This window comes from Siphateles boraxobius, unplaced genomic scaffold (genome assembly GCF_051911475.1).
Source record: "Siphateles boraxobius isolate OS27281-9 unplaced genomic scaffold, OSU_SipBor_1 12, whole genome shotgun sequence".
In the NCBI taxonomy this organism is placed as follows: Eukaryota; Metazoa; Chordata; class Actinopteri; order Cypriniformes; family Leuciscidae; genus Siphateles; species Siphateles boraxobius.
This window is the reverse complement of record NW_027508722.1, coordinates 32783262-32807500: the sequence shown is the minus strand read 5'-3', so window position 1 is coordinate 32807500 and position 24239 is coordinate 32783262. Positions and strand designations below refer to the sequence as shown.

General features: G+C 37.8%; 2 protein-coding genes across 6 annotated transcripts in view; both read right to left on the bottom strand.

The window, feature by feature from the left end:
- top1mt (DNA topoisomerase I mitochondrial) overlaps positions 1-18030 on the bottom strand; it is a 26223-nt gene extending 8193 nt beyond the window's left edge. The window contains exons 1-18 of one of the 4 annotated variants that reach the window (XM_077218594.1): positions 17253-18030; positions 17027-17106; positions 15941-16019; positions 15821-15870; positions 15704-15743; positions 15030-15055; positions 14859-14916; positions 14687-14791; positions 13946-14157; positions 12376-12491; positions 12102-12223; positions 11300-11422; positions 9601-9788; positions 8525-8669; positions 2047-2190; positions 1503-1685; positions 1008-1076; positions 143-257 (exon numbers count right to left, since the gene is read on the bottom strand). In XM_077218594.1, coding sequence (XP_077074709.1) covers positions 143-257; positions 1008-1076; positions 1503-1685; positions 2047-2190; positions 8525-8669; positions 9601-9788; positions 11300-11422; positions 12102-12223; positions 12376-12491; positions 13946-14157; positions 14687-14791; positions 14859-14916; positions 15030-15055; positions 15704-15743; positions 15821-15870; positions 15941-16019; positions 17027-17079 — 1828 coding nt within the window. In that variant the 5' untranslated portion in view covers positions 17080-17106; positions 17253-18030. Of the gene's footprint in view, positions 1-142; positions 258-1007; positions 1077-1502; positions 1686-2046; positions 2191-8524; positions 8670-9600; positions 9789-11299; positions 11423-12101; positions 12224-12375; positions 12492-13435; positions 13635-13945; positions 14161-14686; positions 14792-14858; positions 14917-15029; positions 15056-15703; positions 15744-15820; positions 15871-15940; positions 16020-17026; positions 17194-17252 lie in introns of those variants that run through there. The other 3 variants (XM_077218585.1, XM_077218575.1, XM_077218604.1) reach the window with 3 other exon arrangements.
- An 840-nt stretch (positions 18031-18870) lies between these two features.
- On the bottom strand, positions 18871-22744 carry zbtb14 (zinc finger and BTB domain containing 14). Of its 2 annotated transcripts, none has more exons than XM_077218624.1 (2): positions 22552-22744; positions 18871-20513 (listed from the first exon to the last, which is right to left on the bottom strand). In XM_077218624.1, the coding sequence occupies exon 2, from the start codon at positions 20497-20499 to the stop codon at positions 19174-19176; it is 1326 nt and encodes a 441-aa protein (XP_077074739.1). In that variant the 5' UTR covers positions 20500-20513; positions 22552-22744; the 3' UTR covers positions 18871-19173. The 2 variants fall into 2 exon arrangements, with proteins under 2 accessions (XP_077074739.1, XP_077074732.1); XM_077218617.1 differs by lacking the exon at positions 22552-22744 and adding an exon at positions 22027-22475.
- Positions 22745-24239: the final 1495 nt, after the last annotated feature.

Below are 24239 nucleotides of genomic sequence, written 5' to 3'. Positions count from 1 at the left end.
CCATCACTGAGGTTATTTAAGCTGGACTGTGATGCTTTTTTTTATAGAAAAAAACTGTGTTGCATTATTTTGCTGTTATCTCTGTAAAGCTGCTTTGAAACACTGTATAGTAAAAAGCTCTATATAAATAAGTGTGTCTGACCTGTGGTGAGTTTATTGAGCTGATCCTGCAGTGTCGTCGAGGCGTTGAAGGTTCGAAACACTTTGGCCGTCAGTCCCGGCATGCACTCGTTCAGGGCTTTGTTGAGGTTGACCGTCTGAAAGAACAGAAACCCATGATGATGATGCGAGTCACATGGTATAAACTCAATAGACTGAATGCTGGGATGATTTAGGGCTGGTTAGTAACATGCGAGACCACATGACGCAGTAGTAAAGATCACATGACACAATGAAAATTTGAAATGTTTTCTTTGGCAGTTTACCTTATAAACTATAAAACTAATATATATATATATATATATATATATATATATATATATATATATATATATATATATATATATACACACACACACACACATGCATACACATACAAGAAAAAGACAAAACTCAAATTTAAAGTCCCCCTGTGGTGTAAATCCAGCGTTTAATGTTGTTTATATGTCTATGTGGTGTTTTTAATATGCTTTAACACAAAGCATGTGTAAGTTCATAAGTCGACAGCATTGCTGAGTATTTTCTCCTTAAAACTGCAGTGAACCAAAGACAGTCTCAAAAACACGCTTTGAAATCGCTGGTGTTTCTGACGTCACAAACTACCTTGTAACCAATCAGATCAACGTGTGATCGTCAACGAGTGGATCTCTGAGTGAGTGAGTGGGTGGAGGCGGGGCTCATTTGCATATTCATAGAACCGCGTATACTAAATGAGGCAAGGGTGTCGAGTTACATTCAAGATATTTTAAGGCATTTTGGTGATCAAAGATGAGTTTTAAAGGATAAAATGATTGACTGCAGGGGGACTTTAACTGTTTTAACTGCATGATGCAACAATCACCACTTACTGTAATTCGGTCAAATAAATCATCTTCTGGATCCTTGTGCTTTATGAACAGCTTCAGGTTCTTGAAAACCTGTGAGTGAAGATCAGAATAAAACAGGCAATCATGACAATCACAAATAAAGCTGCTACAATCATATCTCACATTGATTGTGTATCAATAATACTTAATGCATTCATTTATCTCAATTCATAGAGATTCCTTCAACTAGAGATGAAGTTATGGTAACCCTAAATAAACTTTTAAAAAAGAATTTTTTTTTTGAAAAGTACATCAACATGTCAGCTATGACACAGGAAAAAAGCACAATGCAAAGGGGTTAATTGAAAAAAAAAGTTAAATAAATCAAATTGATTACAAAAAATGTGTTTAACTGTATTGTAAAAATTGTGAATGCAATGAAGAGGAAAAAAGAAAAAAACATAATATATATTTTCCTGTCTAAAGTGAGCAGCAGAGTGTTAAAGAGTGTGTGTGATGCATCAGTGTTTGCGTGACCTGTTTCTCCACCGGCACTTTGTTGTAGTAGCGGATGGAGTCTTTCCCCAGGAAGTCGAACTCCACGACGTGTTCTTGGCCGTCGAGATGCCGGTGAAGCGAGATGTGCTCCACACGCAGGGAACAACAGCCCACCGTATCCGCAGACTCATCGTCCTTCTCGTTCCCCGCGCGCAGGGCCAGCTGGAGAACACACACAACACACAACCCCGATCAGATCATCACACACACTATCTGTGTGAATCAGACATGTGGCTTTTCAAGGATTTCCCAAGACTTAAATTTCTAAAAGTAAAATTCAAGCATCTTGTATATCAGATCATCACACACACTATCTGTGTGAATCAGACATGTGGCTTTTCAAGGATTTCCCAAGACTTAAATTTCTAAAAGTAAAATTCAAGCATCTTGTATGAACCCTGAGGGTGGAGCTAAACCTAAGTTAGGGTGTGGCTGGACCTTTAAGCTCCACCCATTGTCCAGAAAGGCGGGGCTGGATGTCAAGCTCCGGCCCAGTGGCTGTGTGTCAGTGTGATGAGCTCACCTTATCGATGAAGTAGATGGCGACTCCCCTCTGTCTGCTCTTCATCTCTCGGGACGTCCAGTCGCGTTTGTACTGCTTTCTGATGGCATTTACACACACCTTCAGCTGACGCGCCGTCTCGTACTTCTGCCAGTCCTTCTCGCCCTGAACACAGACCATCATCATCTTCATCATCACCTTCATCTTCATCATCACATTCATTATTATCACTCATCATCACTCATCACCATCATCACACCCATCATCATCATCACCATCACTCATCATCATCATCACACCCATCATCAACATCATCATCATCATCATCACACTCATCATCATCATCACACTCATCATCATCATCATCACACCCATCATCATCACTCATCACCATCATCATCATCATCACCATCATTCATCATCATCACTCATCATCATCATCTCACCATCATCACACCCATCATCACCATCACTCATCATCATCATCATCACACTCATCATCATCATCATCATTCATAACTGTCATCACCATCATCATCATCACTCATCACCATCATCATCACAATCACTATCATCATCATCACTCATCACCATCATTATCATCATCATCACTCATAACCATCATCATCACCATCACTCATAACCATCATCACCACCATCACCATCATTATCATCATCATCACTCATAACCATCATCACCATCACCATCATCATCACTCATCACCATCATCACTCATCACCATCATCACCATCATCACCATCATCACTCATCACCATCACTCATCCCCATCATCACCATCATCATCACTCATCCCCATCATTACCATCATCACTCATCCCCATCATCACCATCATCACTCATCACCATCATCATCACTCATCATCATCAACACCATCATCACTCATCACCATCATCACTCATCACCATCATCATCAACACCATCATCACTCATCACCATCATCAACACCATTATCACTCATCACCATCATCATCATCACCATCATCACCATCATCAACACCATCATCACCCATCACCATCATCACTCATCACCATCATCATCATCATCATCAACACCATCATCAATCATCACCATCACCATCATCATCACTCATCACCATCATCACCATCATCAATCATCACCATCATCACTCATCATCAATCATCACCATCATCATCATCATCATCATCAACACCATCATCAATCATCACCATCATCATCACCACTCATCACCATCATCAATCATCACCATCATCACTCATCACCATCATCACTCATCACCATCATCACCATCATCACTCATCACCATCATCACCATCATCACTCATCACCATCATCATCATCAACACCATCATCAATCATCACCATCATCACTCATCACCATCATCAATCATCACCATCATCATCATCAACACCATCATCAATCATCACCATCATCACTCATCACCATCATCAATCATCACCATCATCACTCATCACCATCATCACTCATCACACTCATCACCATCATCACTCATCACCATCATCACCATCATCACTCATCACCATCATCACTCATCACCATCATCACTCATCACCATCACCATCATCACTCATCACCATCATCAATCATCACCATCATCACTCATCACCATCATCACTCATCACCATCATCACTCATCACCATCATCATCATCAACACCATCATCAATCATCACCATCATCACTCATCACCATCATCAATCATCACCATCATCAATCATCATCATCATCACCATCATCACTCATCACCATCATCAACACCATCATCAATCATCACCATCATCATCACTCATCACCATCATCACCATCATCATCACTCATCACCATCATCAATCATCACCATCATCACTCATCACCATCATCACTCATCACCATCATCACTCATCACCATCATCAATCATCACCATCACTCATCACAATCATCACCATCATCATCATCACTCATCACCATCATCATCATCAAGATCATCAACATCAAGATCATCAACACCATCATCAATCATCACCATCATCACTCATCACCATCATCACTCATCACCATCATCATCATCATCATCAACACCATCATCAATCATCACCATCATCACTCATCACCATCATCACTCATCACCATCATCATCAACACCATCATCAATCATCACCATCATCATCACTCATCACCATCATCACTCATCACCATCATCACTCATCACCACTCATCAACACCATCATCAATCATCACCATCATCATCACTCATCACCATCATCACTCATCACCACTCATCAACACCATCATCAATCATCACCATCATCACTCATCACCATCATCATCAACACCATCATCACTCATCACCATCATCACTCATCACCATCATCATCAACACCATCATCACTCATCACCATCATCACTCATCACCATCATCATCATCACTATCATCACCATCATCATAATCATCACTCATCCCCATCATCACCATCATCATCACTCATCCCCATCATCACTCATCACCATCATCATCATCACTATCATCACCATCATCATCATCATCACTATCATCTAGGGCTGAAACGATTCCTCGCGTTACTCGATTACAAAAATTCCTGCCTCGTTAAATTCCTATGACGCGCACTATACGCGCGGCGCAGGGATTTGATTGTTTCCCACGGACCGTTTATTCACACGGACCTGTTCAGGAAGCATATATTTTGAATTTAGTTGGCGCGATGGCGGAGAATAAATATGTAAATAAACGGCAGAAATTGTCTAAAGTGTGGGATCATTACACACTTAATTCACTTAACTCGCTGAAACAAGGTAACGTAGTCTAAGCCTATTGATGTTCGCTGATTTTAATCCCATACTGTATTTGTAGCGATGTCGTCGTGATGCGGTTTGACTGGATATGATTTTTAGCTTTGATGACATTAAGTAGTAAACGTAACTATCAGGTTCAATTGCAAGAGAGTATAGCCTAAAAAAAGAACCCCTTCACACACACGCCAGTCAGACCAATTGCAGCAATGCATCACATATGCTTAAACTTTTATGTAGCCACGCAACAATAATTTCAGCATGCATTCACTGTACACACCGGGACGTGATAGAGGAACAAATATTGTATTGCAGTCTTTGCTTTGCACATGGTTTGTATTTCACGTCTGCCAAATAGTTACAAACAACAACAAAAAATTAAAGTCCCCAGCCTGTTGGTTTTTAATAAAGATTCGGAGTACTCATTTGTCAGTTAAAAAGCACGGAACAAAAAGTGCGTCAGCTTGCATGTTCAACAAGTCACGTTACAGCACTTCTTCAGCGTTAAACTACCAAAATACACAAATATGCTTGGATGCTTAGAGTGGTTATATTATAACATCTTAAAGGACAATTCACATATGAGATAGCTTTATAACTTGCATACTATATAACTTATATTAAACTTGTGTCTGTCTCAGTTAAAGCTGTTATAACTATTCTGTTAATAAAACACACACGAAAATAAATATCCGATTACTCGATTAATCGGTCGATTAAGTGCTAGATTAATCGATTACAAAAAGAATCGATAGCTGCAGCCCTACCATCATCATCATCACCATCACATCATCATCATCATCATCATCATCACTATTAGGGCTGCACGATATTGGGAAAAAATTACATTGCGATATTTTATTTTTCTGCGATATATATTGCGATATGAAAACAATTTCACCCAATGACTTAAATAGCTTTCTTTGGAAAGAATGAATCATCTGAATGACTGGGGTGATTTTGTAAAGGAGTAAATCTGCATAGATTCTATTAACTAATGTAGTTAACTAGAGTTTAATAAATGGAACCTTATTGTAAAGTCTTTCCGATTTGTTATATCTCGTGAGTTCAGTGTTGGACAGATAAGTTGTTTTAACCATTCATTAAAGTGAATCGGTTCAAATGAATCATTAGTTCGCGAATTGGAGGTGTCATTAACGGACCACGGCACACGTTGTGTGATTATCCAGGCAGTTAGGACATCGCACAAGATTGGTCTCAACACAGAAAACATTTCATCACTGGATAGATTTTTTTTGTTTTGTTTATTGAAAGTGTGGTTTATCTGAATGTGTGGAACGCTTTTCAGAGAATATTTTTTTTAGCACAATTCACAACCAGCGGTAGTTCAGGAAAAAAATATATCCGAATGCTTCACCTGAAACTTCGGTCTTCCGACCTTTTACCATTGTGTATTCTCAAAGATATTCAGTCAACTCAATTCATTAATATGCGCGAGGGAGGGTGAGAGAGCAAGACAGTTTGAAAACGGTGAGAGTGCGCGCGCGACCGGGGCTCTCTCTCTCTGCTCGTTCTCCTCAATTCATTAATATGCGCGAGGGAGGGTGAGAGAGCAAGACAGTTTGAAAACGGTGAGAGTGCGCGCGCGACCGGGGCTCTCTCTCTCTGCTCGTTCTCTCAGTTTTGCGCAGCAGTCAGTCATCTATCACTCACCGGTCAAATAAGGCTTTGGCGGGACAAAAATACGCTTTGGCGGTCGCCAAAAATTGTTCAATGGAGGAAGGGCATTCTGACTTTATTTTGAATTCTCGTGTTCGTTCAAGCTCAGAAATAAGAGAAAGACCACTGATCTGCCCGGCTCACAGAAAACAACGCGCAAGTTCCAGTCTTCTTACGCTTGATGTTTAAACTGACAGGACTTAAAAACACATGCAAATGATAAACTTTCACTATATGATGGTTAAACTTTGCAATTAATCCGGAGCTGCTGGCCCGTACAGATCATGAATCACGGATCAACTACTGTACGACTTAGGCCTACATCGCAACATCCTGCGATGTGACTATCGTGGATGCGCACATCGCGATATCGATGCTAAAACGACACATCGTGCAGCCCTAATCACTATCACCATCACCATCACATCATCATCAACACCATCACATCATCACTATCATCATCACTATCATCATCACTATCATCATCACCATCATCATCACCATCATCATCACCATCATCATCACTATCATCATCACCATCACTATCACTATCATCATCACCATCACTATCACTATCATCATCACCATCACTACATCATCATCACCATCACATCATCACTATCATCATCACTATCATCATCACTATCATCATCACTATCATCATCACTATCATCATCACTATCATCATCACTATCATCACCATCATCACCATCATCATCACTATCATCATCACCATCACTATCATCACCATCACCATCACATCATCACCATCACATCATCATCACCATCACATCATCATCACTATCATCATCACTATCATCATCACTATCATCATCACTATCATCATCACTATCATCATCACTATCATCATCACTATCATCATCATCACTATCATCATCATCACTATCATCATCACCATCACTATCACTATCACCATCACCATCACCATCACTATCATCACCATCATCATCATCACCATCACCATCACTATCATCACCATCACTATCATCACCATCACCATCACATCATCACCATCACATCATCATCACCATCACATCATCATCACTATCATCATCACTATCATCATCACTATCATCATCACTATCATCATCACTATCATCATCACTATCATCATCACTATCATCATCATCACTATCATCATCATCACTATCATCATCACCATCACTATCACTATCACCATCACCATCACCATCACCATCACCATCACTATCATCACCATCACATCATCATCACCATCACATCATCACTATCATCATCACTATCATCATCACTATCATCATCACTATCATCATCACTATCATCACTATCATCATCACTATCATCATCATCACTATCATCATCATCACTATCATCATCATCACTATCATCATCATCACCATCATCATCACCACCATCATCATCATCACTATCATCATCACTATCATCATCACTATCATCATCATCACTATCATCATCATCACTATCATCATCATCATCACCATCATCATCATCACCATCATCAACACCATCACCATCACATCATCACCATCACATCATCACCATCATCATCATCACCATCATCATCATCATCACCATCACCATCACCATCACATCATCAACATCACCATCACATCATCAACACCATCACTATCATCACTATTATTATCATCACCATCATCACTATGGGAGCGTGTGCAGCGAGCTCAGGTTTCGTCTACATGAATCCGGATACATTTGAAAACGGCGTTTCCGTTTAAAACGTTCTCGTCCACACTAGCATTTTCAGGCGTTTTAGTGTGGATGAGAAACGTTTGTAAAACGCTAAATCCACCTTTACTGCGCATGTGTAAACTTCTTTTTCATAAATAAAAACGCCGTCTCAGTGTGAACAGAAGGCCAAAGCGCAGAGAAAAAGATGCATTTTCAAACTCCAACGTATTAGTGCGGACAAGGCCCCCCCCACACACACACACACACACACACACACACACACACACACACACACACCTTGAGTTTGGAGCTGGGGTTCAGCATGATGTATTTGGGTCGTCCGTGAATGTTCTCGAGCCACGACGCCAGCCATGTGACCGTGTTGTCGTGCTGAACGCGCTTCCACCGGTGTCCAGCAGGGGCTTCTGGGATCTTAGAGTCTCTGAGGAAAAGAAATTAAAAAAATTATGCGATTCTACAAGTATTGCGTTTCGATATTGCAATAAATTGCGATTTTTTTTAACACTAGACCATCGTGAAAAGTTAAATCAAACACTTATACAGAGTCAGACTGTATGATCTATAAGATGAGTCATATTTACAAAAACAAGTTTATTTCAGAAGCATCATACAATACTACATTCTCTTTAATTAATGATTCAATACATTTTTTATCAGTCACTTGTCACCACCTACTGGTGAAACAATGTAATCGATAAATGCGTTATTTTAAGCACCAAGTTTCTATCAAAAGCGGATTTAATCTATTTTGATCGATATCGTAGACAGTGTTTATATTTGAACCTTAAACTTTTATCCAAGTACTTCTATGATAATTTGAACTATTGCATCACAGAAATAATGATACTTTGAGGTTGAAAGCGGTTTCATGACGACCAGCGGCAACATAGATTTGAACGTTGCGATATGATTGTCAAAGTTTAATAGACAGACGAACTGAAAGATGGCGTGTGTGTTTGAATGGAGATCACAGTCTTTTAAAGATGAACCCTGCAGATCTACCGTCTTATCTCTCTCTCAGTATACTTTCAGTCTCACGTCTCTTACACACGTACACTTTACATCATAAAGGATATTACGTCACTAAACATTCTCGGATAACGACACATTTCCTCCTCTGTTTGAACAAAAGTGGCTAACTTCAGTCAACCTCGTCTATAAGCAAGGACAAAAATAAAGCAATTTAATAAAAAAAAATAAAAAAAACGAATTTAAATTCGTAAAAAATAAATAAAATAAATATCGCGATAGCTAGGTGAATCGATTTTTTCTCCCAGTCCTATTCTTTATAGTTTCTGTCCTTACACAAATAAAACATTAAATAAGCAGATTATAATAAGTGCATGGCTCACTGGCTGCAGTTGATGGTGACGTGCTCCGGCTGGATGCGCTTCTTCAGTTTTCCCATCTTCGGATGTTCTCCTCGCCCGCGGAACAGACCCGGAGGCTCCAGCTTGAAGTTCCCGATCTTCTCCCGGTGTCCGTCCAGCACACAGAACCCGTACTCCTCGACCAGACGACTGGACTCCTCCTTCAGGACCTGAACACACACACAGTCACACTAGTCACGTCTCCTTCAGTTATACAGCGCTTTAACAATATAGAGTTTCACAGCAGCTTTACAGTGATAATAGGAGATTACAGTAACAGAGATTGTTTAGGCTTTACAGCAGATCTAGAATAAAGTTATTGTCCAGATAAAGTTAGTTTTGACTGATTCACTTCCATTGTAAAGATCATTAGTTATTAACTTAGCGGCCACTAACACACACCGTTCAAACAGAAAACCCTTAATGTGTTCTGGACGCTCACACACACACCAGTGTTTGCTGCTCGAGAACGCAAACCTTGTAATAGGTTTCAAGGTACAAGCATTGAATAATTTTGGGGGGGAAAACAAAAAAATGTCTGCAAACTTCAAAAATGTGAACCTGTGAAACCACTGACATGCGCGTTACATGTTTAGTCTATAGGTGTGCGCGTTTGATTATATATGTGCACAGACGTGTTAGTCTTTATTTACAAATACTCTACAAATACTGCTTTTCTCACTTAGTGTTTTTGTCTTGTTTACAGTCCAAATATCAAAAAATTCTTAAATCAAGATGCATTTAAGAATTTAAATGTTTTCTGGGGAAATAAATAAAGTGAGTTTTTGCTTAAAACAAGAAAAATTAAGAAAAATAATCTTGATTCCAATTGAATTAAAGGTGCATCGCGTAATATTTAGGAGGATCTGTTGACAGAAATGCATATCATATACATAACTATGTTTTCAGTGGTGTATAAAGACCTTACTTAATGAAGCGTTACGTTTTTATTATCTTAGAACGAGTCGTTTCTCTCCACACACACCGCGGGTCTCCTTACATCCACGTGTTTCTACCGTGGCCCTGAACGGACAAACGCGTTTCGTCACTATGTTGTTCTTCGTGTTAAGAAGCTGCTAAAGTCAGCGAATAAAACACTGACACAATGATGATATAATGAGCAATAAAATATTGTTTTACTAAATAATTAAGTAAACCTAATTTCTAAATTTATCTTTGTAAAGAAACCTCATGTTTAACTGGCTACTCTCTGCCGTCTCAGACGACGACATCATTTCCTGTCGGCCACCGTAACTTCTGTTGGGTGCAATTCACAACCTCACCACTAGATGCCGCTAAAATGAATCACACACTGCACCTTTAAGATTATTTTTCTGACCCCATTGGCAGATCATTTTGCTTGTTTTAAGCAGAAACTCACTCAATTTTAATTAATTCCTGCGGAAAACAAGACCTAAAATCTCATGGCATTTTACTCATCTAGTAAATGCATCTTGATTTAAGAATTTTAGATACTTGGACTGGAAACAAGACAAAAATACTAAGAAAAGCATTTTTTGCAGTGTATAATGTGATCTGGGTGAATATATTAGTTGTTTCTCTTTATCTCTTAACCATAAAATTGCATCTGTCTTATAAACATTTTTGCAGTGCAGAGTTGCTGTCCTACACACTATTAAATACATTAGTGTTACACACACACACACACACACACACACACCTGCTTCTCCTCCTTCGTCATGTTCTTACGCTCCTCCGACTTCTCCACGAAGTACTTGTGCATGTGGCTGAAGTCACACTTGGAGAGCGTCTTAATCAGCTTCCTCTCTTCGTTAGTCATTTCCTGAAGACAATTACAATTCAAGAATGAGGTTTAAGTTTACAGGGGTGTAAAAGAACTCAAACTCTACTGAAAACTTGGATACTGAGTAAAAACATACTTGAGCTGAAGTAAAAAATAACAACTTTAAATTGTACATGAGAGTTAAAGGGATAGTTCACAGATAAGTGAACAACAAAAAGTTGTCTCCTAAATGAAAGCAATTCTGAGATGCTGCAAATTAGTTACAATGTAAGTAATTAGCATAATGCCCGTCTCTGGTGTTGATTGGCTGAGCAGCGTCTCTTAGCTCCGCCCTCAAACACTGTAGTGTATCTGAGACTGGAAGAGTTTGTTTCGTGTTGTTCGTGTCGAGAAGACGCTGTTTTCTGAGACTGATACGGTAAAACACGCCATCGTTACTGTTCGTATCACTGTGATCAAGAGCTGAGATTCAGATATGATAATGACCAATCACAGCAGAGCAGCTCTCAGAGAGGCGGGGCTTAGAGAGACGAAGCGTTTCAGACACTGAGAGAAAGAGCTGATGCTGACGTGGAGATTATGAGGACATTAATGTGTTTCTGAGCTTGTATGAATGTGAATCTGTTGTAGGAGACTCAGAAACAACATTAGGAGCCTTTTAAATAACATAATAGGGCACTTTGAGTGTTTATGCGACAGATTATTGTTGGTTTCTGACCTCCCGCCAGTCAGTGAAGAAGTTGTTCTGAAACATCTCTTTACTGGTGTATTCGTGGTCCAGCATCTTGGCGTAGAAAGTGGCGATTTCCTCCGTCGCTGGACTCAGTTTCAGCAGCTGCCCTGAAAACAGACACACAACACGTTTATGAAGTCAATTCTTAATAATATTAACACTTATTCAGCTGTTTATTACTGTGCAGCTGCTTTGAAACAATCTGTACTGTATAAAGCGCTCTAGAAATAAAGCTGACTTGATCACATGACATGTTTACCATCATAATAAAAGGGCACGTTATCGGGCAGCGGATCATATTCTGGAGCGAAATACGGTCCTTTATGCTCAAGACGGCTCCACTTCTGACTGTCCGAGGATTTGCTTTCTTCCCACCTGAACATGCAATCACCACACACACACACACACACACACACACACACACACACGAAGAATCACAAGACAATTAGAAGCAGATGCATAAAAAACTAACTTTAACAGTGAATATATTGAGCAATTATACAGTCTGCAAATTCAACCTCAAATATTAATACATTTTATTCAAGTTTAATGTGTAAAAATGAACATTTTAAGATGGATTTATTAATTATTTATTGATAAATTATGGGAAGAGAATATTTAATTTTAATAAATTATTTAAAATATAAAAATATTATATTGAAATAATATAATAACAACATTAAGATAATATTTAATAAACAGTCTCACACCGATTAATATTAAAAAAGAAATGGAATTACACAATTCTACATAATCATGTGCTTAAACTGTACAAATAATTAAGATTAATCATTTATTAATAAATTATTTATTGAAAAACAGATTTGCATGACTGATGTCCACGGATTTTTTTAATAAATATGAAATAATAAATTCTCATTTAATATTACAAATTATATAAAATAAAAATAATTTTAAGTTAATATTTAACAGTCTCACACCAATTAAAATGAGCTCAAAGCAATACACAATTCTACAAAATTATGTCAAATTATCAATTATTACATAAAAAGATTAATTTAATAATAAAAATTAATTTAAATTGTCGATTATATAAAAAAATTAATTAATAATGATTATTTTTTTAAATATTATTAATATAATTGTATAATTATAATATAATACAAAATTATACTTGTAATTAATTATAAATATTCAATAAATGATTATATTAATATTTAGCAAAATGTCTCATTAAAGCTTCAATCCACCATTCTACATTATTATCTGTTTAAAGTTTAGCATGTCAACAACCTCTCATCTTACGCGCATGCGCAGATGTGATATCATCATCATCACTAGTGAAGATCTGAACTGACCTGAAGTCTGACAGTGTTTTAACCGCTGCGGCTCGAGTATAATAATGTCTGACATTGGAAACGAGCGAAGCGCATTTATTACGTTCCGTTGAAATATAAATAAATCGTGAAATAACGCAAAAACATCTTTTCATTCCCCGCAGAAGCAGCGCACATCTAACATGTGCTCACTGCGCATGCGCACTTACGCCAGATCTGTGTGCGTCACATATATGCGTGTCCGACCGGCGGCAACTGCACGATAACAGTTCCGCACGCCACTTTATTCATCATTTACTTTAAAAATAAGAGTAGAAAACAAAGGTTATTTAGGGTGTGAAAAAAGTGCAAATCTAAGAATGAAAAATAAGGAGAAATTGCATTACATTCGTGACATCAATAATTCGGATTAATTAAGCCTATTCAGTCGGCTTTCAAAAATCAAGTTTAATGAAGTACATACTTTAATTTTAGGAGGTGATCAAATAAATGTTTTAAGACTACCTGAAGGAAAACAGTGTGAGCACATACCACTTCCACTTATCAGAGTCCTCGTCTTTCTTGTCCTCTTTCTTCACCCTTTCCTTCTTCTTCACCTCCTCGTCTCCTTCCTTCTTCATCTTCTTATTCTTCTCTGGTTTGTCGTGTTCAGAACTTTGCTTTTTTCTTTTCTTCAAATTCTGCTCTTGCTCTTCATCTTTGACTCTCTTCTTCTTCTTCGTCTTCTCTTCTCCGTCCATCTCCTGCTTTACCAACACAAACGCTGATGAACATCCATCAAAATACCAAAACTAAAATGTAACTGACCATGATAAGCAGGAACATTAATAATAATAATAATAATAAAATAAAGTTATTTATTGCAAATAAAGTGCAGGAGATGCAATGACTGTGGTAACTTTCACCATTGAAAAGAAACAATGCAAAAAATTATCATTTTATTCATTAAATCTGATTTTTTCTGCCATGAATATGTCCAAGTATATGATACAGCTTTTATTCTCAGGCTCAATCATATATGAATAAAAGCTGTATCATATACTTGGATATTTATATGTGCTATATCACACTCATAGCCATGCGAAACGCCTCTATATCAGACGAGCTACAGCAGAAAGTGTGTGTGAAAAGATTGTTTTATCGATCAAATTAAACGCTAATTTCACACATTCAATAATTCAAACACTTCTTCATAAAATGTCTGTTTTCAAGGGTTTTCCAGGACTTCAGATTCAAGTAATCAAGCATTTTGAGCAGTGTTATATCACACACCTGATCTGAGTCTTTATTCCTCTCCTTTTTGAGGTTTTCCTCCACATGGTTCAGATCTTTCTTCTCTTTATGATTGAGACGCTCCTTGCAGCTTTTCGATCGAATCTGAGAATCAAACTAAAGATATTAAACAAACCTGCACGACAACAGCAAAATACCCGACTCAAAATACCTTCTGTTTGTTGTTGTTTTCCGGTGGGCTTGATTTTTTGTGTCCATCATGTTGAGTTCTGAAGCGTCATACAAACATAACCTGCTTTATTAAACTCATAACCACTTTAGAAAGTTACATTTTTCATTGCACAATTAATCGATCATGAGAAGCGAAACTGAGATCTCTTGCCTTTCATCCGGATCTGCTGTTGCATCCTGCAAAACAACACGCACAAATAAACATTTAAAAGATCGAAACTGAGGTTTTCCTCCTGCTCTTAAAGTCCCCCTGAGGTCAATCACTTTATCCAGTAAATCTCTTCTTCGATCACCAAAATTACATATTTAAATGTTTTTTTGTTCACGCCTTATAATATCTTGCATGTAACTCGACACCCTTGCCTCATTTAGTATACGCGGTTCTCTGAATATGCAAATGAGCCCCGCCTCCACTCACTCACTGATCCACTCGTTGACGATCACACGTTGACCTGATTGGTTACAAGGTAGTTTGTGACGTCAGAAACACCAACGATTTCAAAGCGTGTTTTTGAGACTGTCTTTGGTTCACTGCAGTTTTAAGCAGAAAATACTCAGCAATGCTGTCGACTTATGAATTTACACATGGTTTGTGTTAAAGCATATTAAAAACACCACATAGACACATTAACAACATTAAAAGCTGGATTTTCACCACAGGGGGACTTTAAAAATAAAGGTTCCAGTGATTTTTGGGACCTTTGAGTAACTGTTCATGCTTTTTTTTCTTTTCCTTTTAAACAATGGATGTTATTAAAGATTCTTCATGCAACTTTCAATGCCAATAAAGAATCTTTATTTTCTGTATCATTAAACGATGCTCACCACATCCATGTCAGCATCTCCTGCTTCATTTTTACCTCCGCTGCAAAAACAGATGAATATGAGTCAGTGACAGAACTTCATGCATTATTATTATTATTATTATAGCTGAATACACACCTGGAGACTCCAGACTCCTGCTGACATTCCCCGGAGTCTGACTGTTTCTTCTAGAAAAGACATCATACGTCAGACACGCATGCAGAATTATTTAACGAGCTTCTGTCATGAGGCTTTTACCTTCGAGGAGTGTTTGTGTTTGCCGTTCACCTCCGAGTCTTTTCCCCTGTCTTTAGAGGAATGCTTGGACTTCTTCTCACTGACACACACAGAAAATCCTCGTTTAATAAACCTCCAATATCCCTGTTCATCTCGCATGATGCCGTATTAGATAACAGGGAACGTTCTTTCAGTTATGAATAAGCGTTAATAGAACGCACGATTAAAGACACCACAAGCAAAACCAGTGTTTTTTCAGACTAGTGGACAGAAAACATCAAAAACACACTTTTAACTGTATCTTGTAGAGCACTTTATCTATTCGCATCTGTAGATCTCAGTTACAGTTTATATCTTTAAAGGCCGTTTGCTCAAAATGAGTTTTTCCTCCTACATTGAGCCTGAAATCTCCACTTCAGTGACACTTACACACACCAAACTTTACAGTTTTATTCTTATCTATATTATGAATGTTTTTACAGAGGGGTTTGTTCATATATAATTTTACTGATTTTATCAATTTTATTCCTAAACAAATGGCAAAAACGTATTTATGTTTGGCTGTTGGCAGTATTTTCTGATTTGTGGAGTGATAGAGGTGTCCAAAATCCACTCAGTAAAATCCTTTGACTCTAATATATACAAAAAAAAAAAAAAAAAAAAGATTTTTGAACCGGTCTTCATCAAATATTCAGATTTTTTTGGTCTATACATTTATGCAAATTGGTGCATATTTAATCAGATAACGCCTAATTTGCATATTTAAACAACATTTCAGAAAACTTGTGATACATTTTTTTTTGCAATTATGAATTGAATCAATCAACTGGTGCAATATGGTTACATTTATCAGTCATATTGTACCCTATTCACCTCTGGTCTTTCTCAAAACATTATTAATACTTTGTTCATGAAACGTTTTAGTTTGACGTTCTTATTTTAAATGTCTTGTTACATTTGAACGTTCTCTGAGCATTCTGTAAGAATGTCTGCAAAATGACGAAATGGAACGTTCGTGTACATTTAAAAAAAAAAAACTTCATAGAACATTCAAATGTAACGTTTTTATAACGTAAACATTCTCAGAACACTTTCAGTCGTTCTGACCTTCTCTCGTGTTTCTTGCTGCTCTTCTCATGTCCTTCCTTTTCCAGCTTCATCCTGTCCAGTGTTTTCTGCACTAGTCACTGTGAAGACAGCAGTTCAGTGTCTAGTTAACCGCGTGCATCAAAGTATTACTAATGACGTGTTTTAATTCGGATTCAGTTAATCGAGTTTAGTCACATTTAGACAGACTCGAGTCGAACATTAGCGATGATAAAGCTCTTTGTACCTGAGAGGACTTGGCAGCGGCATCAGAATGCATGTCACCTGTCACACCTGAAAGTTTTTAAGTTCCTCTTCTAATCAAGTGCGCAAAATCAGCCACAGCGCCACCTTCCGGAACAAACCACACGTGCACGATCGCAGGAACATCAACACTGTGATCGATGGCTGCACTCCCATTGCATTTCTTTAGTTGTTTGGAAGAAATATGTCTTTACGTTGTGATTTCTATGGCAAGCCGTTTTGACTTTTATTCATTCCTAAGATATGAATTCTTGATATCAGGAATTACATTTCCATTAGTAAAAATGTGAATTCTTGCTATCAACAATGACGTCATCACTCACAAAAATAAGAATAGTTGATATCATGAATTGAATTTCAACTAGTGAAAATAAAACTGATATCAAAAATGAACATTTTTCTAATAGCAATTCAATTGTTGATATCAAGAACACATAATTATTGATTAAAAAAATAGTTTTTACTAGTAAAATATGTATTTCTGATATGTGAAATTGGGATTTAACAAGAAATCAAAATCTTGATACCAACAATTGAATTTGAACGGGAGCCTATGGTGACATTTCACTAGTGAAAATACAATTATAGATATCAAGAATTATAGTTTTTACTAAAAATGTAATTCTTGATATCATTAATTCGTATTTCTGCGAGAGATTATGTCATTGCTGATTTCAAGAATTCACATTTTTATAAGTAGAAATCTTAATTCCTGATATCAATAAATAGCATTTTAAATAGTGAAAATTTAATTGTTGATATCAAAAATTTATATCCTGGAAATTAATAAAAGCCAAAACAGCTTGCCATAGATTTCTAGAAAACATTTCAAGCACAGCCAATAGATTTTTTTTTACATTCATTTTCAGGATTTCATTAACTTGCATGACTTTTCCAGTCCTGTAAAACACTATTTTAAAATTCCCCAATATTCCCACCAACAGAAAGAGAAAAACAAAAGCCACTGAACTTCAGTTACAGACTACAGATTTAAAGGGATAATAGTATTCCATAATACTTCTATCACAAAAATTTCATATTTAAACGTTTTTTCCTTGAAGAAAAATTCTTCATGCTTTATAATATCTTGAATGTAACTCGACACCCTTGCCTCATTTAGTATGTGCGGTTCTATGAATATGCAAATGAGCCCCGCCTCCACTCACTCACTCACTCACTCAGAGATCCACTGGTTGACGATAACACGTTGATCTGATTGGCTACAAGGTAGTTTGTGACGTCAGAAACACCAGCGATTTCAAAGCGTGTTTTTGAGACTGTCTTTGGTTCACTGCAGTTTTAAGGAGAAAATACTCAGCAATGCTGTCGACTTATGAACTTACACATGCTTTGTGTTAAAGCATATTAAAAACACCATATAAACAACATTACAAGCTGGATTTTCACAAAAGTGCCTCATAAGAACAATTTAGCAGTTAACCAAGAATAAATAATACTTTTTCATATTCAAATTAAGACATTTTACGTGAGTTTACGAACAGGCCTAGAGAAAAAAACAAGACTTGTCTAAGCAGCGGTTTGATCAACACATCACGAGTCTCTGTGGGAAAAACAAACAGCAGGAAATAACATCACAACCGTTGAATGATTCACCAGTCTTTTATTACAGCAAAAATATCTCGAAGTGTAAATCGTTTCGCAAAAGTGAACGGATGGAACGATTCCTCCACTCTCGCCACAACAACATCACAAATGCGTCCGGTTTACGCTGTACGACGGCAACAGAACAATTTATCGTCCGCCAGCTGCCATAAATACTCAAATACATTTTGTATGAACTGTACAATAAGAGAAAAACGTTTCGCACCATTTACATATAAAAAGAAACAATTCTAAAACGAGAGAAAAAGAATGATTATGAACAGTTGTAAGACTAAAGTGTGTTATGAGCACGCGATGGATTCCAGCTGCTGCTCGGCTTCGGCGGCCATTGCCGCGGCTTGCAGTTGTTCGGTCTCGCTTTGCAATCCGCCGCCGGGCAACTGTTTGCGTTCGCTATGCATGTTGTTCTCGTGTCTCTTCAAATCGGACGCTTTTGCGAAGGCCTTTGTGCACGAGTTGCACACGAACGGTTTCTCTCCTCGGTGCCGTCGCTCGTGATCCTTCAGATGCGACTTGTGCTTGAACGCTTTTTCGCACATTTGGCACCCGAACGGCCGCTCGTTGCTGTGAACGCGCTCGTGTTTCTTCAGATCCGGCGCACGGATGAACGACTTCCCGCAAGCATCGCAACGATACGGTTTGAAGCCCGTGTGGATCTTCAAGTGTTCTTTTAAATGAGCTTGCGTTGTGAACGCTTTAGTGCAGATCTCGCAGACGAACGGTCTGTCAGCCGAGTGAAGCTTCTCATGTTTTCGCAGCCGATTCTCGTCCATGAAGGTTTTCCCGCACACGTGGCATGCTAACTGATCCCGGTGGCCGTAGAGAAGATACTCGAACTTCATATCGGCGGTTGCCGTCGTCCATCCAGGCGGTTGCTCGTCTTTCACGTCGCCCATGCTATCGGCGAACGAGAGCGTCTGAGCCGCTAATTCTTTAGGTTCTGCGTCGATAGCTTCCACTTCTTGGTCGTAGCAGCTAACTTTGTGCACCTCTTCCTGCGCTAGCTCTTTCAGGATAGCCTCCTGCACTCGTAAGGCGTTATTAGGCGATTTGTCTAAGTCGTGATTGCCTTGCGCTTCCTCAACGATGTCGTCTGACGGCGTGTCATCTTGGTCGCCGAGCACCTGAACGTCGCTGTCTGGATTCAACGGAGGATCTTCCGTCGGAAGGCCCATTTTTACCATGTCGTACGGGAACTTTGCATTCCTAGCATCGTTGTTTTTCTCGTCGGGCGACATGTCACGTTTCTGTGAGCAGAGCTTATCCAGAAAGCGTATCCCGAGAATCTGTCCGGAGGACATCATTAGATTCACGTCCTTCTTCTTGACTGAGATCTTCGCGGTGTACATGTAATTGAGCACCTCCTCGAAGATGTCCGCACGGATGAAGTCGATCTCGATAACGGACGAACTGTCAACCTCGTGTTTCTTAAAGAGTTTTTTGAAGTAGTTGCTGCACGCCGCTAACACACAGCGATGCGCTCTGAACTTCACATCCTCCACCACGACCGCGATGTCGCAGTGCTCTCCTTCCAATCGCTGCTCGTTCAGTAGCTTCAGAAAGATGGTCCTGTGCTCATCGTCCACATACTTCACAGTTTCGGACATACTGGAGCGGGATCCTACGGAAAGAGAACGAGAAATAAGCTTGATTGATACTGAGATCGAGTAGCTTACAAATACAGTGATGGAATCAAATTAAAACTTTGGGACAAAACATGGTATGTTAAAATAACGTTTTCAAAAATATCGATATTTCGATATGTATCGATACTGAAATGGTCGCCGTTTCACTCGCAGCCTCCTCTCATTCGCGACGGTTAAATAGTGCTTGTATTGCGCATAACTTTAGTCATTTCCGCAGGTTTCGCACTCGCCTCAAAAGCTCGTGAACACTGAAGTGCCGCTCTCGTAAAGCCACCTCTTAAACGGCTAAATTTACTTATTTTCCGTGGCTTATTGCGCTTAAATGATCAAATACATAGAAAATTAGGCAAAAATGTCCGCCTTGCGAAGTATTCAGATAAATACATTCAGTTTTGGTTAAAGGTTAATAGTAATAAAGTAATAACTTAATAGTAGAGAGAAAATGCATACATAACAGTATATTGGATCAGTGCATACGCTCTTAAAGTGACAGCAGCCTAATAAACCTGCTGTTAATCAAAGAACAAGAGAGAAAGAGAAAATCACTCGCTGCTCATGACTGAATAAGTTTTGTAACTTTAATTATAAGCATTAATCTGGACAATGAAAACTATCCAGTGTTATTTTACATTTGATTACTTTAATTTCTGTAGTATTTCTAACCTGAATAATGATAGACCCACTTAAAAAACTTGTTTGTGTAATTTATCTCTTGATTCTATTGTATTTATTTGTGCCATCGTTTGCAATTAGTTTATTTGTTATTTTATTACGGTTTACTTTTTGTAAATGTAGTTCAATGACGAAAATGATGGTGTGTGTGTGTGTATATGGCAGTTTTCCCCGTGGTATAGAATATCAATATTTTTCAAGGTATCGTATTGAAGTTGGACATTCCAGTATCCCGACAAAACTACATTAAAGTCAACATCAAAGGGAAGTTCTGCTAGTGGTTTATGCGAGTCAAATGTAGGGCGGGACTTGATTGGATGGTTGTGGTTTGCTATTGGTCAATCCCATGTGAGTGACAGGTTGTCCTGCCCCAGTAAACATGTTACTTTTGATTAAAGACTACAAGGCACATTAACTTAAATTATGAGCATGGATAAATAATTTATTAATAAACTGCAATATTATATAAAAATATATAGTTTAATATATAGCAAACTGACCAACTAATTGACATTTGGCCTTTTTTATGTACAATTTTAGTCTAACATGTCCAAAAATCATGTTACTTTTTGGCTAATTACTTAAAACATATAACGTACACTTGATGCTATATATTTATACAAATATTTATCGTATTTACACATACAGGTTATGTAAGTTCTCTATGAAAAATTATAAGCATTTAACTTGTGTCTAATAAAAACAAACGAATGAAGTCACGCCTCATTTTAATAAATAATCATTAACATCACATTTGAAGACAGAACATAATGCATTAAAACACATTTCAAGTGGTTTGTTAAAGATCATTGATACCTTAATGGACACATGATGCTTGTGGTTTGTTCTGAATGGACTGCCACGGGCCACAAACGCCGAAACTAACTTACTTAATATAAACACAAGAGGTGTATTTTTATCAAATAAAAAAGTCGTTTTCTCTCTAAATATCTTGTTCGGTCAATAAACTGAAGTTTAATCGGTGTTTTTTGCCATTTCTGCGCTATCCTGTTTTGATTCTCTTGAAGCTAATCTTAGCATTAGCACATAAATAATCGTCCGCCGACATAAAACGAACAAAAACGACTAACTATCCTCCGACTTTTCCACTACACGAGCCCGGGGAACCCTCGAGCACCGATCAGCACCGGAGAGCAGCGGAATGTGCTCGTCGTTAAACGGGAGCTCGACGGACCGCGGCGCGCTGAGGTGAATTTAGTGGCGCGAGCTGCGCGGGCCATGACGAACACTCCCGCGCCGGGCGCGCGCCGCCATCCCGCGCAAAACATTATGCAATAATTCAGCAGCTGCTTCAGTCTGCTCCTAAAATAAATTTCTTACCTTTATTGTGCTATTTTGATCCACTGTGAAAGTGTGTGTTGAATGTCACGAAAGCCGGTGCAGAATTAAATACTTTGTTGTTGTGTGCGAGGCCGAGGACGAGCACAGGCGGAAGGACGCGCTGCGCCAGCACGGAACTGCGGAGAGCGAGTGACCGAGGCTAGTGCGTACACACGGGCACAGTTACGCAAACTGCGCAGCACAAACACTCACACACACACAGGGATGCGCATGCACGCGTACGAAAATGACGCAGCGCAGAACCGTACTGTGACGCGCGGGAGGAGCGAGTGCACGTCCAGATTCATTTACCTCAGAAAGTGAAATTAGTTTAATACGTTCACACGTATTTTGAAAAGTTATGAAAAACGTTCTTTCAGTTACATTTGTTCGAAGTTATATGATAATGTTCTCAAAATGTTATAAATCGTTTATGGAACGTTTTTTTTCCCCACATAAACATTTTATTTGGACGTACAACTAATGTTTTTAAATGTTACTATTTATTTCAAAACGTTCGGAGAACATTAACATTTAACGTTATCATAATGTTTAATGCTTGCTTTTTAAAACGTTTATAAAACATGTTTAGAGAAAATATTTTTAATTTATTTTTAAATTTTATTAAAATAACATTTTATAGCTTAATGGGAACATCAGCAAAACGTTGTTAGAACATATTTGTTAGCTGGGCAGGCAAAACAAAAATATTATTATATTATAGACTATAATAAGATAAAATTAATTAAATTGTGTGGACTATTTATTCCTAAGTAGCCTACATATAGTAAGTACATGATGATAAAATACCATGATGTTTTGATACCGTGGTACTGAATTATTGCATATTTACATGGCACTCCTAAAAGATTTCAATGGTCCAAAAACATGATATTATGATACATGGCAATTTTGATCACCACCACCAAACGGATCATTAATTCATAATGAGAATGACAGGGTTCCTACAGATACTGTAAAATGAAATTCCATTATTTTTCAAGCACTATTTTTTTTTTGGACTACAATCAGAGATCTCACTTATCAAAACAATATCTTTATTATCTTTCAAATTCTAAAAAAGGTAAACAGATCAATAAAAATATACTAATAAAATAAAATGTAAACAATAAAGTGCAGCACATACGAAGTATGCAATGGCTGAGGCAACTTTAATCATTGAAAGGATACTATGATAAAGATATTGATTTCTTTATTCAAACTGTGTTTTTTCATTCATCAGTCATTTACTTGGATATTTATTTGAGCAATATCAGGCAATATCATAGACAGCTAAATGTCTTTATATCCATATTAGATATGCTGCAGCGCTAATTTTGCATAACAATATTGTTTAATCTAAAAAATGAATCACTAATTTCATATATTGTTCAATAATTCAAGTACTTTTCTTCATAAATATGGCTGTTCAAGGGTTTTCTATTTCAAAAAGTGAACCATGTTGTACGAACCCAGGAATGGATGCATGAATTTAAAATAACTCAAATTCTTGGAGAAAATCCTGTCCTTGTTGTTGTTTAAATATAAAATAATTTGTACTGAAATGGTTCAGTGAAAGTGACGCTTGCATAATCTTGTATAACACAATTAATTTGTTCTGTATTATAGAAAAGCCATATTTATGAATGCACATTCTCACCGCAAACGGATGAATGGAAACAGCAAAG

Coding starts and splice junctions, on each gene's coding strand:
- zbtb14 (XM_077218624.1), bottom strand. CDS start 20,499: ATGTCCGAAACTGTGAAGTATGTGGACGATGAGCACAGGACCATCTTT.